Raw genomic sequence first — 16978 nt, forward strand, 5'->3', positions numbered from 1 at the left:
ACACGGCTACACTCAAGCTACCACAATGCCGTATGCTACGTACAGCCATGCCTTCGTCGACCATACGATCATGTACTCACAAACGGCCTACCACACGGATGACCACACGCTCATGTGGCGTCGACAGTTTTATTTTTTAGTTTTTAATGAAGTTTTATTTTCTGTGTTTCGGGTACACATCTAGTAATGATTTGATGCGAGAACTATCTCGAGCCTTCTAGAATCGCTTACTCCAACACTCTGAACGATTAACTACGATCCCATAAGAGTAGAATCACGATATTTTTGACTCACTATTGCCCAAAGCAAAGGTATGACCCCAATCAACACTTGGAAGAAAAACTACAAGTTGCGAAATAGGAAAATCTCACTTACCAAGACGTGTGAAAAAAGCAAAAATGATGAAAACAAAGGTGTGACAGCTGACAACGGAAAGCGAAATTGAAAGGGAGAAAAGGAAAAAAAAGACAAGGAACAGAGGTCTAATGTTAGTTTTTTTTCTTAGGAAGAGGGAGAGAAAATATTGCAAAAACAAAATATAGCAATATTTGATAACCCCTAAATCTCATATTTTCCTCCCACTAACACCCTCTCTCAAACTTTCAATACAACTGAAATTCTATCACTCAGTAGAGCAAAAATAAACGCCTCTCGCTTGTAAGGGATTCGAACACAAGACTTCCAACACACCAACTCCCTTACCACTCGAACCAGCAGGCTCATTCTGATGTGGAATTACAGACAATTAAATATGAGCCCACTAAACAGAGGTAGGGGTTAATTCCAAAAATAACAAAATTTGCCAAATGTAGAGCTTAAACTTAGAACCTCTTAGACACACCCAGAACACTTAACCATTGAAGCAGATATACATTTGGGTCAGATATTTACTGAAACAAAAATAGATAATTTAGGGCGTTACACGAGACCTTGATGTTAGGTGTGTGTTTCTCTACAAGCATATTGAGGCAAATCGTGCCTCGAGATAGGGCCACACGATCCCCTCACACGGCTATGTTTCCTTTGAAACCCTAGGAATTCGACGGCCTGGCACACAGCTATGTCTTCCTTGCACCTTGATTTTACAATTTCCACACGGCCTCAGCCTGTTAGAAGACCTAGCCATACGACCGTCTACCCCTCCACGCAGTCCAAGGCTTCCTACATGGTCCGGTTACACGGTCGTGTGTCCCATGTTTCTCAAATTTAACAATTTTATCCAAAATTTTATATTTTATGCAGATTAGTCCCTTAATGGTTCTCGAACTATTTTCAATGTCTTTTTTTACTCAATTAAGTTCCTAATAAGATGAATTATGCTAAAATTCATGATCTAATTCACTAAATTAATATTATATTTATATGACTACATGAATTGTAAATAAACATGCATATTGTATTTGTATTTGTGAACTGTTCGTACATGCCTTATGATACCGTTAGATTGGATCCTTGAAAAGCACATGTTTTGGTTGTTGTACAGAGTGGATGAGAGTATATTTATTGGTGCAATTCTTGATTTGTTATAATCATGTTATCTGTTTCCGTTATATTCTTTTTATAAGTATCTGTTTCGTTATATTCTTTTTATAAGTATCTATTTCCGTTATATCCTTTTTATAAGTATGTCATATTTTATTGCATGGGACGAGATGTTTTGAAAGGAGGAAGCTTTGGTAGAATACTAATCTGCAATTTTGGTGGTTCATCCACATATTATCTGACAACTTTTATCTGCAATTAAGCTGTGCATTCACAACCATCTGGCAGTGTATTAAGCTACAACACTAGTGGTTCGCCCACCTATTATCTGATAGCTCGCATGCATTTATGTTGTGTATTCTCAACCATCTGGCAACATATTAACCTACAAATTTGTGGCTTATCCACAACTTGGTGTATAGGGATGAATGAGTTCTAGGGAATTCTTATGTTGTGTAGCGGTGGGGTAGGATCTTTTGTGTTAAATCTGAATCTATGTTGCATTCACAAAAGCATGCGCAAACATTTTTTGAGATTTCTGAGATGATATATATAAGTACATATATAAGCATGATGTTAATTTGTTAATATCATATTCCAAATATGTTGTTGTGAATTCTTATATATGATGTGATTTCGTATGCTAATCGGTTGCATAGATTATCTTGTGATGGAACTCACATTGAGCTTCATAGCTCACTCCTTTTATTTTTCATCTTCTAAGATAATCCACCAGGTTAAGATGCGGGCACGGAATCTAGTGGGTCCCAGCTTAGGATTTTAATTTATAAAATTATTTTAGGCTCGTTATTTGATTTATTTCAACTATCATTATTCAAGTATGTATTATGATTTTATTTCAAACTGTGTCTTAAGACTTAGGATTCGAGTTTGTTTTCATATTGCATGAAATTTAATTTGAATTTTAGGATATCAAGTGACGTTTAATAATTAGTTATGCATAAACACGGTTTCTATTAAAAACATAAATAAATAATGTCTTTTTCCGCTGCTAAACTATAATTAAAATGTTAGAAATAATAAATCGATATTTAAACTAAGTTTTCTATTAAACTAAACAAATGTCTTAAAATGACAGTTTTAAAACTCCAATAAGCTTACTAGGTCACTTCGGTGGCTAATGTAATCTTCTAAATTCGGGTCTAATGTTTAGGCTGGGTTGGGGAAGTTACAAGATCGTACATATTTTATATATTATTATTAATTAGTTTCAAACTATACATTTCATTACTTATTGTATGTTACTTTTAAACATACATCTGTGTTCTAAATATGTAGTTTCTACATGCATTCATGTAATAATTTTTTTGTATTAATAAGATTGTTGATTGAATTGGTGTCATAAGTTAACTCGATACCAACTCAAGGTTGGTGGCTAGACCATGATAAACAATTTAGTATTATTAATGTGATGTAATTATGTGTTTAGATTTCATTTTACTCACAATTTAATTTCATTTTAATATCGTACATATTTCATGTATTATTATTTATCAATTTCAAAACATACATTTATTATTTATCATATATTTTTTCAAACACATAAATCTTTATAAGTTTACATGTGTGATAAAATTTTTAGTATTTAAAAATAATCATTCTATTCTCATGCTTCAATGGGTTGGACCCTTTGAGTTGTTGTTTTTTTCTTTCAGTTGCAATTTGTGCTATTAATAATTATAAGTAATTAAATTTATTTGTGGAAACATTTCTAAAAAGAAATGTGGATGGTGTAATTGAATATTAATGTGGTTGAAAAGAGTTTCAATTTACGTAAAAAAATTTTAAGCAGCAATGATAGTCATAGGTAAAAGTCATGTATGACAGTTTTGAAAATATAGGGTAATTGAATTTGGGAATAATTAGTTAAATTCTCATTCTTTCTCTTAAAAGTTGGAAAGTGTAATTAGGTACTTCAATTACATTAAATTTAGTGAGACCTATCAATTATAATGATTGCTTAAATATGTCATCCCAGGTGTAATTACAAGCAACTACATTTATGGTTTTATAATAAAAATTTTAAAACTTTGTGGGATGAAATATTGTATAAAATTAGTGCTTCTTAAAAGGGAATTTATTATCAAATTAATTTAAGAAGAGAATTATTTGGTATATATAGGTGAATTTTTATTTTTATTTTCAAAAGTTAATTAAATAAGTATTCTTAATTGATATTTAAAAAAAGAGTTAGTATTTGGTATATTGTTAATATAATTTTTTTTATTTCAGAAATAATTTTAAAAAATTATCACATATTTTTTAAAATATTTTATTATATTTTTATAAAACACTTGTTAATCCCTTAACTATACTTGTGGAGCTTAAAAACTTCATTAATATTACAGCAGATATTTTTTTTAATATATATAAATGTGACACACGATGGTATATTAACATCACTTATAGAATTAAAAAACTCTAGTGATTTATATATATATATATAAAAGAACTATCTTTTAAAATTAATGGTAAAAAATATTTGTAACTCATTTTAAAATTTATTCTCTTTTAAATATTATTGTTAATGCTAATTTAGCAATATCGAGCAAGGTTAGTAGCAAATAACATACTACAAATTATTCTAAATTTAAGTGGGAACATGATTTTAGTTATGATTTTCATTGTAATTACAAAGACTTTAAAAAATTATGTGCAAAGTCTAATTCTAATTCTAATATTTAAAGGGTATGTAAAATATATAACCCAAGAAGAGCTGAAGTTCCAATATGCTGTTGGTGACGTAGACTGTTTTAATTATCTCCAACATTTTTTTCTTAAAAAAAAAGGAAAATCAAACTCGAACTGTTAATAATATTTTACTTCAAAAATCACACACATTGCAATATTTAAATAAAAATATAAACTAGTAATATTTTCTTTGTCTGCTAATGTTCACTAAAAGTCCTCCCTTTGAATGGATTGGGGGATAATTCAGCAGTAAGTAAATTAGAGCAACCATTTCTGAATACAATACTCTATAAATAACCCTTCATTTCCCACCCTTTTCTAACCCATCTCATTTCTCCCAAAAACAAAAACCCATATCGCAATGTTTGCTTCATCATATTCATCACTTTCTTTCCACCACTCAACCATGGCGATTGACAAACTAGGAAAGTACTTGGTTTCTCTTCTTTCAATGTTTTCGGTTGTGAAATGGGCCTGGCATTTGTTGCTTCGTTACTGTTTGTTCCCTTATCAAATACCTGCACCCATTGGTGGCGAAGATTTCAAGCTAGGGTGCCGGAATTACAGCTGCAAGCAAGGCGCGGGTGATGATGAAGAAGAAGTTGAATGTGCTATATGTTTATGTAAGATCGACGAAGACGATGAGATTCCAGAGTTGAGATGTGACCATGTTTTCCATAAAGTTTGCTTGGATAGATGGGTCGGATACCGGCGTTCCACCTGCCCTCTCTGTCGCACTTCTTTAACAGCTCCCCGGCAACTAGTTTCCGGCATGGAAGTCCTCCTTTTCAAATATTGTTGTTTGGATGATAGCAGGCAGCGTGAGACCTGGTGGCTGCGATAGGTTAAAATAGCTACCGTGATATTGCGGCAGTTGAAGTTGTATTTATTTATTGACCGTAATTGATTGTAATACATTCATTATATGGGACAAGCTCAATGTATATAAAAGGCCAAGGGGTTTGGCATCCAAATATAATTACTTTACTCATGGAAGAGCCCTTGACTTTTTAAAGTTTTGAAATCCAAGAAAGGCCAATTCCATACGGATCCAACAAGGAATTTTATTAGCTATTAAATCAAGGCTGAATGTTTCAATGCTGTATTTAGTATGGTATTACGTAACTTTCTTGCAATTACTCTCTAATCTCTAAACATTCAACCAATTTTAATTTAACAAATATCAATACAACTATAAATTGATATTGAATCACACGTGTCCCGCCATAATCAAACGATAGTGTAAATTCGGAAAAATCTCAACCTAAATCTAAATATAACTTGTTAAAGATTATTGTATGAATCACCAAAATTATGGGTTGGATAGTTGGCAATGTTGGAAATAGCGAGGGCGAGTTGGAGTCATGATATGGCAGCTGTGGAAACAAAGAGATTGTGTTCGCAATCGGGAATTTTTGCTCCACTCATAAAATTGTAATAGCACAACTAGCTCAGGAATTTGTCCCCTTTTCTTACCAATTTTTTTAATTTTGATAAGAAGAAAAAAAGGGAGAAAAATCAATAGCAAACACTCATAAGTAAAGGATAAATTCCATTAACACAATAAATATTTTAATCTCAGTATCAACAGAATATTATAATACGTTAATAATTATTTTTGTTATAACTCAAACACAATATATTTAAAGTGGTTACAAACATTTAATACCATAAACAAATAATATAATTTTATAATACTCTTATAACTTTTTGTTTTTGTATCATGTGTTTGTAGTGTTGTATAATTATATTTTTGTTTTCATATGGTCATATTTGATTTGCTCAGGGTAGACCGTAGAGCAAGACTTTTATTATAATTTTATAAAAATTATAATCATACAGTCGTTTGAATCGAAGCTTCGTATATGTGGAATTTTCATTCAACAATTAACAATGTTAATTATAGATGAAAACATTAAATTCCAGACAATGTCAAGCCGTCTGACTAAAATAATATTATATTCAAGAATTAACCATCTTTGCTCTTCCATCTATCATTTTACAAGAAAATATAAACATGATGTGAAAAAAATTAGAATATATGTAGGGGCGAAGTCAGAAATTTTTTTTAAGAGGGGCCAAATGAAATTTTAATTTTTTATAGTTTATATTTTTATAATTTGTAAAGGATTAAATTAAATTTTCATAATTTTAGGGGGCTAAAGTATAATTTTATCTTTATTAATTTAAAATTTTTAAAAATTTTTAAGGACTTAAAATAAAATTTTCCATTTTAGGGGGGAGCGGGGCCCATGCCAACCCCCTAGCTACGCCCCTAGATATATGATATATTATTTATATAATATAAAATAACATTTTAAATATAAATACGTTATTGATATAATATTTTAATAGTTTTCTTAAAAAAACTAATTTTAATTCCCCACATTTTTATTACACATATGTTACATTTGATTCTAATATAATAGCATGAGTAAAAAAAACTCATTAAACATATGTTGTAAATTAATTAAATATAAAATAAAGAATAATTTATAACTAACCAAAAAGTAAAACAAAAATCATATCCGGGTATAATTACAATTTATTTGACTATTTTAAATATTTAAAACCCACAATATTTTAACAGTTCACATATTCTCTTGTAGGTCTAACCCTCAAATTATCGAGAAGTGAGCAATTTTGTCCCAGGGTGAAGTCAGAAAAGTTTTTAGGGGCGGATGAAATTTTAATTTTTTATAGTTCATATTTTAATAATTTGTAAATGATTAAATTAATTTTTTATAATTTTAAGGAGGCCAAAGTGTAATTTTATCTTTATTAATTTAAAATTTTTAAAAAATTTCAAGAGTCTAAAATGTAATTTTACATTTTAAGAGGGGCTAGGGCCCATACCAGCCCTTTAGCTACTCCTCTGTTTTGTCCCTTTTTTTTTCAAAAAAATGATTAAAAATTCTTAACATACCTTTTTTAAAAAAAAAAATTAAACGTTTTCACTCACATTTTTGGATTCATTGTATTCCTTTTTCATATTGAAACTTAAATTAAAATCGTATCCAAATACATTATTATGCATTGTAGGTTTTTAAAACTACAATTTAATTCTATTATATAAGACTTAAAAATTAAAATTTAATAATTATTTTCTACAAGTAAAAAAATTAATTAATATCTTATCCTAAATATGGAGTAGCTTTAAAACTCGAGGTAAACATTAATTGCTTAATTGGCTTACAGAATACGGATAATTAATTATTGAATTCGCTCCGATAAATACCATAAAAAAATTAATTAGTATAATATTTTAATTGTTTTTTAAAACTAATTAAAATTCCCGACATTTAATGAAATAGTAACATGTAATTAAGTGGAATTTGAGTTTTGGTTAACAGGCGGCGGCGTTAGGTGGAGAATGACTGGGTGAGTAAAGAAAGAGGTGATTCTCTAGTTTACGAGAGTACTGATTCCTTTTCTCTACCTGTTGGGATATTCATGTCCCTTCCACCTTCCACCTTCCACCTTTTAGCCGTATATTTTATTTGATATTTTATATATCAATATTATATTTATTCTTAGGTTTTATGCCATAAATTTTTATATTTTTCACAAATTTAAATTTAGTTCATATACTTTTATTTTCAAAAATTTAATCTTTTTATCTTTCATATTTTAAAATTTAAGTCTAATTGTTAATATTTTTATTTTTTTTGTTAAATTTACTGATGCGACATTTTAAAATAAAAAATAATCACTCGATAATCTTAACTAAATAAATGACATTATAATGAACTTGAATTTAACAAAATAATTTTAACAATGTTTACAATAGAACTTGAATTTTAAAATTTGAAAAGTAGGACTAAATTCGTAAAAATAAAAATATAAAGACTAAATTATAAATTTATGAAGCGTAAAGGAGTTTTGACATGTTTTAACCTTATTTTTATTCTACTTGAAACAACTAGAGTTCAACATTAGTGAAATTAAGAATATGATATCAAGTGGTTGGTGGTATTGAAAGTAGACTTCTACCCTAAAAATTTTACTGACTTCGCAAAACGACCTATTGGATGTTGATGTCACGGTCCACACACAAAGGCCCATGATTAAGGTATGCACTTTTGACCCAAGTTGTTCTTATGGGTAATTGGGCTTACTTTTAATCCACCGAGAACGAACCAATACTTGAATCATTCTAGAAGGCACATCTACATAAGTTTAGTGATTTAGTAAACACTCATTACAAGAAATTTCTTCTTTTGTAATGTTTTTATGTTATGTGTAAGAAAACGTCACGAGCGATACTACTTTTTGTTACATTTTATAAAAACATAATGAAAAATATTATTTTTCGTGACATTATTTACGAAAAGGTAGAATTAAAAGAAAAAGTCACGAAAAACTATACTTTTCGTGACGCTTATGGGTAATGGTCAGTGGCCTTTTAAAACGTCACAAAATTTGAACTTTTTAGTGACACTTTAGGATCTTTCGTGATGTTTTGAAAACCTCACCAAATGAAAACATTTTTGGTGATGCTTTTTCACATTGTTTTGTGACGTATTTAGACCTCACAGAAATAGAACAATTTTTTTGACATTTTTAAAACTTTAAAATTTTGAAAATATAAAATTATTTAAAAATTATATATTTGCAACAACTTATAAAAAAAATTAGACAAGTTAAATTAAAATTATAATAAAATATAATAAAATAATGGGAAATTGTAAGAAAACTTAATTAAAATTATAAAAACGTATAAAAGTTATTACAGAGTTTAAATTTTATTAGAATTGTATCTTATAGATAAGTTTAAACCTAAGTTGTTGATGTAATTTAATTTGTATGATTGATGTAAGTGAGACTAAACCATAAATAGAGGCATTCTCAGCCTTATTGATATCATTCAACATTGAGTAATTAATACACTGAGAGCATTCGCTCTAGCTTTCTTGAATTTTCTTACTTGTTTCATTTTAGTAGATTTCTAGTTTTAGTTCCTTAAAGAATTCTTTAAGATTCTCAACTTCGAGGGTTTATACCAACTTAGGCAATTTGAAGTAATTCTTCATTGGAGGCTGCACGGTTTACTCCATAACATCCCCTTACTTGACTCGATTGTCAGGTTCGAGCAATAAGATGTCACATTCGTTGCCGGAGCCACTACGAATACAAAACATTTAATTTAGAACACAATTCATGTAAACATAAGCATTTCAATATAAAAACGTGATGTACAACATTTTCCGGGACTTATACGAGTCTACGTACACTTTAAAGTTAACCCGAGACTGAAAAAGGACCAAATTGTAATATTTTCAAGATTTTAGAACAAGTATCAATACCCTAGCCAAGTACCGATACCAATTTGAGCTTCAATGTTTGGAAAAATTGTCATACCTGGAAATGTTAAAGGATAAGTACAATAATAATTTTGGGTATCTAATTATAAAACTTTTTGTTTTTAAGGGTCTTAGTGTAATTACGTGAATCTAGCTAACTGATTTGGTAATTAGTTAGATTTCAATTATTAGTCTCGTTACATGAGAACTAGGTATTTTCTTTAGTGGGAAACATTATGATGAGGAACATTGATTTTGATGCTAATGAATTGGTTTTGGCGTTCAAGTGCGAAAAGGTTATATATGAGATAAATGTCATTCTCTTAGGAGTACACTCTCATTTCTATATTTATTTTCTTTCTTCAATCTTCTTCTCTAGTTTATTCTGTAAGAAAAGAAATTAAGGAGCGTTTTGCATGAAGGGAAGAACCTAGAGTGTTAGCCTAAATAATTGAAAGTTTAGCAATTTGGTAATTTTTCTAACTCTTCCATGCTTTTTTATTAAAGAAAAGGGAAGGAAAATCTGAAGATTTCAACAAAATTTATTTTGAACTGTGATAATTTAAGCCGGTCTTAGCATTTAAAACTCTTCTGCATGCATGAATTAAGGTTTTCTTACATACGTATGTCATCGTTTTGTTCTTTATATGGTTGTTATGATTAGTTAACTAAGAAGGATGAGGCCCAAGTGATAAAAGGGAAGGCTATGTAAGTGTAAGTTGTGTCAACCCCAGGTATTTTGTTAGTGAGTTTTTTGAACTCAAACCCTCAATGTTTGTTTTATGTATATAAGTATTGTGTTGTTGTGGTATGTTTGACTTCATGTCTTGCTGATGATGAAGAGTTAAATTATTGTGGGATGTTTGTCATACGATTGAAGCATGCTGTAACACCCCTAACCCGTATCTGTCGTCAAATTAGGGTTACTGAGTATTACCGTACAATCAGAAACATTTAAACATCATAACATTTTATAATATAAATATATCCAAAACCATTCATTTTCATACATTTTGTCCCTAAATCGAGCCATCAAGGCTCTAAAAATAGCTTGAGAGCAAGTCGGGACTAGTTTGAAACAAAATAGGAAGTTTAGGAAAAACATGTAAAAATTGGAAACAGTGGTCACATGGCCGTGTGGCCAGCCTGTGCGGAATCACCCCAGGCCGTGTAACATTCAAAAAAGGGACACACGGTCGTGTCCCAGCCTGTGTTCTAACCCGTGTAACTCTCTGAGTTACCCCCCATGCCCAGGTGCTAGGCCATGTAACTCACTAACTTGCACCCTTTGAAATATTTAGATGACACACAGTCCCTTCTCATACGCCCGTGTCTCAGATTTGTGAACCCAAAATTACCTAAAATCAAGCCATTTCAAAACCATTCCATGCATAATTTCTCAACCTATTCAAGTACACTTAAAAGGGGACCTAAACATCACTTAAACACATATCAAAATGTCATTTCAATAACCTATTTCAACTAACCAATATGTCATTCAAAGGCACCACATTATACCAATACAACAATTATCAAAACATGCTAATATTGTATTATTTCACATATGATAACCTATTCCAATTAGATACCAAAACATACCACTTATAATCATTCTCAAACCATGCCAAAACATACCATAAAGGAACTTTATACACAAGCACATGAAAGTGACCAAAATAACATATCTTAGTAAGCATTGAAATGCACCAAATCAACATAACCTCAAACATATACATACCAAAACTTATATTAACACATTCACTAAGTTCCATTTCAAAATGACCAATACATGCCATTAATAACCTTGATCAAAATGTTCAAAAACTATCAGATAGATTGCTAGATAGTGTGATAGGCCTCTAATGAGCTTTCAACCAAATTGAGCTTCCGATGATCTATAAAACAAATGGAAATAACTGCGTAAGCAATGAATGCTTAGTAAGCTCGTATAAACCAAAACATAACTTACCATTTCATTTGCATAATATAAAGCATAAGTATAAAACTAATCAAAACCAAAAGCTTGGCATAAGCCTATACAACATCATCAAAATCATAAGTTAGTACTATTGTACATGGTTCAAATGAATTCATCCATAATAAATATATTTGCACATATAAACTCATCATTTAGTTTATAATTCCTTTTCATAAATTCATGATACATTCCATTTGAACACTTACCATTTTGTTCCTGTTCATACTCGTTGAACCATCTAGAATTACAACGGATACACGGGAAAGCTCACACAAAGTGTGCCTTTACATATAACCTTTCCTTTACATCATTGCTCACTCGAGCTGTGAAATAGGCCTGCTCACAGGAGGTATGTGTCAAAATGTAAGCTACACGATGCTGCTTACATTAGCTGTAGAGTATCCGAAACAAATGCAAAACCTCAGCCATCGGTAGGACATTCAAGACCAGCACCCGGAACATGAAATATCTAATGATATGTCATTTGTATCCTAAGAATTTCTAAGGGTCAATCGATACTCAATATCTGTAAATTCGTCTTAGCATTGATAAGTTTATATACATAAATCCATTTACACTAAACATAACATAGTAAATATTCAATTTAAATAACATTAACACAATTACCGTTCATACAAACTTATCTCAATGATTAAAGGCATAGAAGTTAGCTCGAACTAATCTAAAGCTTTAGCTTTTCCTCGATCTAAGTCCGAACATGGCTTATCTTGATCTAAATATATAATTTCAGACAAGTAAGTAATTCTAGAATTCAATTTAGTCCATATTTCATATTTATACCAAATTACCAATTTACCTCTAACATTTTAACTTTTCATAATTTAGTCATTAATCTCATAACTTAAAATCTAACCATTTTAATCTAAATCCATGTTAACCATATATGCAAGGGACTTTGGAACAACTCATATTTACCATCATTTCATAATAAAACCCTAGAATTTATACTTTTAACAAATTAATCCCTAAATATCATTTTCATAAAAAATCACTTAACAAAACTTATTTATTTTTCAACAAGGATTCATAATCTATAAATTAACATAAAAAAATCATCTAAGAACATTCATGGCATAACCCTCAACCTTTAAAAGTTTTACAAGTTAACCTCGGACTAGCTAGATTAAGCTAAAACGATATAAAAAACATAAAAATCATTAAAAACGAGACTCGAAATCACTTACTGTAAGAAGCAAGCTTAACTAAATATTCAACCCTAAAAATGGTGTTTTCTCCTTCAATTTTTAGTGGTGAGAACATTTGAAGAAGATGAACTAATTTTTGTTTTATTTAATTTAAGTTTAGTTGATCATTTACCATTTTACCCTTTAAAATCCATCATAATTTCATTTAAACCATTTCCATGCACATCCAATATCTCTTAAATTGGTATATTTACCACTCAAGTCCTTTAGTTTAAGATTTCAAAGCTATTGAATCCTTTTAACTAGTAGAACTCAACTTTTACCCTTTTTACGATTTAGTCCTTTTTACTTAATTATTCATGCAAACATCAAAATTTCTTAACGGATTTTTAATGCGACCTTAATATAATCCCGAAGATATTAAAATAATAATAAAATAATAACTTGTACATTGAAATTGTGGTCCCAAAATTACTATTTTTGATATCACTGAAAACGGGCTGTTACACATGCAAAGTGATAATCTACAAATGTATGAACAAGTTTGTTGTTTTGATGAACTGTAATTGGTAATGTAACACCCCTAACCCGTACCCGTTGCCGAAATAGATTTATAGAGTATTACCAGAGTTTACAAATAAATTGAATAAAAAATACTATTCATATTCGAGAATAACCATATAGTCCCTTTAATAGACCCTCGAGGTCTAATAGGAACAGTAGAACCAAATCGAAACTAATTCAGAAACTCTGAGAATTTTTCGTGAAATTCTAAAATTTTTCTCCTATATACAGTACCCATACGCCCGTGTGGTCTGAGGACATGCCCATTTGTTCAGGCCGTGTGGTTACACATGCCCGTGTCCCCATCCCGTGTAACTCTTTGACTTATAAGGCATGAGGAAATTGAAGTCACACAGCCAAGTCACACGCCCGTGTGCTAGGCCGTGTGTTTAATTTAATTTTTACAATTTAGGTGCAGTTTTCACACAGCCAAATCACATGGCCGTGTCAAAAACCGTGTCACTCACACGGCTGAGACACACGCTGGTGTCTCTATCCATATGTTCAATCTTGAGCATTTTGTTTTATAAATTTAAGATGCAGGGGACACATCCCATATGCCCAGCTGTGTGTCACACATGGCCTAGACATATGCCCGTATGTCTACCCGTGTGGATGAAAGTAGGTCATTTTAAGGCCACTTTTCTCACCCTTTACACAATCAACCTGCATATGATACTTTCACATACCAACTACTCCAATCAAACAGCCAACACAAGTTTTAATACAATTTTTAGGACTATGTTTTATCACACAACTCATTTGCATAAACTTATCATATAATTTCATTGATTGACTACTTTTAAATTCTATTTAACATATACATTTATACTAACATATATGTGTAAAAACCATTCAAAACCATATTACAAAGTTCACTTTCTTTTCACTCAGTCCTATACATGTCATATAAACCAAAAATTGTATCATAAAATCTACTGGTAAAATTTGGATAGTGTGCTTCGATGTATTGATCCGATCCATCTAACTCACGTCAATCTACACAGAACATTAACACACAAAAGTAAGCTTATGAAAGCTTAATAAGCTCATAGGTTCAAAACATAAATCTTACCGATTATAATAACAATTCGATTAACAAATTTTTCACTAAAGTTTCCTGTCACACATAATTTTGATTTATGAAATCACTTGATTGAGCTCAATATCAATATTTAATTAGATTCCAACACTTAAATTCAAATAACACTTACCAATACCTATCAAATTAGGAAACGTTTTATGGAATTGAGTATGTCATTAGCTTAATGTCACATTCCACTTTGGTCTTGCACACATTTTACCATGGCTTTGCCATGATCACACACTTTTCACATTGCCATAGTCTAGCTATGATCTTACACTTGCACACATATATAATTGTCATGATTCAATCATGGTCTTACGTTCACTTTCACAGTGCCATAACCCAGTTATGATCTTTCACTATAATGCCATAGCTCTGCTATGGTTTTACATTCCACACTTTGCCATGGTTTAACCATTATCTTGTCCTTCAATTCATCACTAATCATTGAACATACGCACTCAATCCTACGTTTCCCTTAATTTGAGCTTTCAATTTGATTTTCACATTGTTACAATTATCATAATTCATTAACAAAAATATAAATTATAAATATTGTATCATTCACAAAATTAACAAATTTAAACATGAAAATTTAGCCATATGAACTTAATTAGCTAATTTGTAGAAGTTATGGAAATTCAAGGACTAACCAGCAATTTTCTCTTTTCCACATTTATATTTGGACTCTCTATTTATAATGTAGAATTTCCATTCATTAGCATTCATTTAAATTCTAATTCACTTCACATTTTATATCCTTCAAATTTTAAAATTGCACATTTACCCCAAAAATTATAGTTTTACAATTTAGTACCTGCTCAATTAACACTTCAATTGAGCTAATTTCTCCTCAAATAACAATTTATCTAATAGTTTTAAGCTATTTCAAAACCTTTGATATTCAGAATTTAAACATCAAACCCTAATTCATAACTTTTTCATAATTAGGTCCTAAAATCATTTTCTATCAAAATTACTTATTAAAGTCATCATAAAACGAAATTAAAGCTTCAAATCCATGATAATTCATCATAAACTTTCAGCACTCATTCATGGTATCTTTCAAAATCACTCATAGAATCAAAAATAAATGTATCCAATAGTTGGACCTAATTGTAAAAGTTCAAAAACATGAAAAATCACCAAGAAAAAGCAAGAATTGAACTTACATGATGAAAAATATGAAAAACCAGGTTAAGAGACTCTCCTATGGCGTTTTGGCTGGAAAATAATGAAGAAATATCTAGATTTCTCATGATAAGAAATATATAGATTTCTCATGATATTTCAATTTTAAAGTTTAATTTTACCAAATTTCCAATTTTGCCCTTATTTCATCTTATTTTTTTTACTCATTTTCCTGCCCAAACCTTCCAGCCTATACTCTTTTAGGCCCAATTGTCTTTTAAATCCCTCCTTATTAGACTCTTAAGCTATTTAATCACTTTAATAAATTTTGCACCTTTTATAATTTAGTCCTTTTCAATTAATTGACTGTCAAAACGTTAAAATTTTCTGACGAAACTTTAATGCTAACTCAATGACACTCCATAAATATTTCTAAAAGTTTTTATGGCTTGGTTTATAAATTCGAGGTCTCGATAACTCGTTTTTTCCTTATTTGACCTAATAAATTCTTTTAATTAACTAGATTCTCTAATTCAAATGTATTTCTAATTCACATTTGATTCATAAATATTAATTTACTAAATTTTCAAACTTACTCGTCGGGTTTAGTGATCTCAAATCACTGTTCCCGACACCTCTGAAATTTAGGCTGTTACAGGTAAAGTAATTACTGAAGAGCTTATCATTAAAATGGTCTAATAGGTAATATGTTTGGTATGATCTGTGTTATGTTATTAACAGTATGTTTAGTTGAATGCTTGTTATATGTCAATCATAAAAATGAATGATATACGGAGTGTGGAGGTATGTAATGGCTGATGGAAATTGAAGAAATGTCTTGTTGTGAACCTTATGCCACATGTTATCAGTTTTGCGGAGGTTCAAGTGGGTTGTACGAAGAATATATATGCATGATATTTTGTTTTGCAAAGGTTCACTGGATTGTACGTAAATATATGTGCACATGTTTATGATAACCCTACGTGGGCTCTTTCAAGTATGAGACTTTACGGAGTCTAAGGCTTAAAGCCTCATGTTTATAAGCAAGTCCATGGTCATGACATATGAAAGTTCACCAAACTTGTTCTCTAAGTTTTATGTCAAAGTTATATGTGGGATTTTACCATACGAACTCCGTGACACAGTTCGCACGTATGAGTCCGCCATATCTATTAATCTTCTTTTATGAATCCGTATGTATGAGTCCACTATATTTATGAATCTACTTCTATGAATCCGCATGAATGAGCTCACTATATCTATGAGTATTCTTCTACAAGTTCACATATAAGAATCCATATCTAGAAATCCGCACGAAGTGTTCGCAGGATTGTCCACCAAGTTAATCTAAAATTACTTTCTCTACTCGGTGGGTTTTCTGCTAAGATTATGTGCAACAAGTCCGTACAAAGAGACTATATGCATAATGATCTTTCATAGGAGGAATTCTCATGCATTATTCAAGTTCAAGCATAATTTTGAGATATGAATGCATAAGTTTTATCTAAGCGAAATCAGTGGAAAATTCTTAATTTTGAAATAAAAAGGAAAGTAA

At 30.4% G+C, this 16978-nt stretch overlaps 1 protein-coding gene across 1 annotated transcript; it reads left to right on the forward strand.

Moving 5' to 3' along the window:
- The first annotated feature begins 4409 nt into the window (after window positions 1-4409).
- Window positions 4410-5270, forward strand: LOC107917545 (uncharacterized). The gene has a single exon (XM_016846875.2). The coding sequence runs from the start codon at window positions 4556-4558 to the stop codon at window positions 5036-5038; it is 483 nt and encodes a 160-aa protein (XP_016702364.1). The 5' UTR covers window positions 4410-4555; the 3' UTR covers window positions 5039-5270.
- The last annotated feature ends 11708 nt before the right edge of the window (window positions 5271-16978 follow it).

The sequence above is a fragment of the Gossypium hirsutum genome, chromosome A01 (assembly GCF_007990345.1).
Source record: "Gossypium hirsutum isolate 1008001.06 chromosome A01, Gossypium_hirsutum_v2.1, whole genome shotgun sequence".
Taxonomy (NCBI): Eukaryota; Viridiplantae; Streptophyta; class Magnoliopsida; order Malvales; family Malvaceae; genus Gossypium; species Gossypium hirsutum.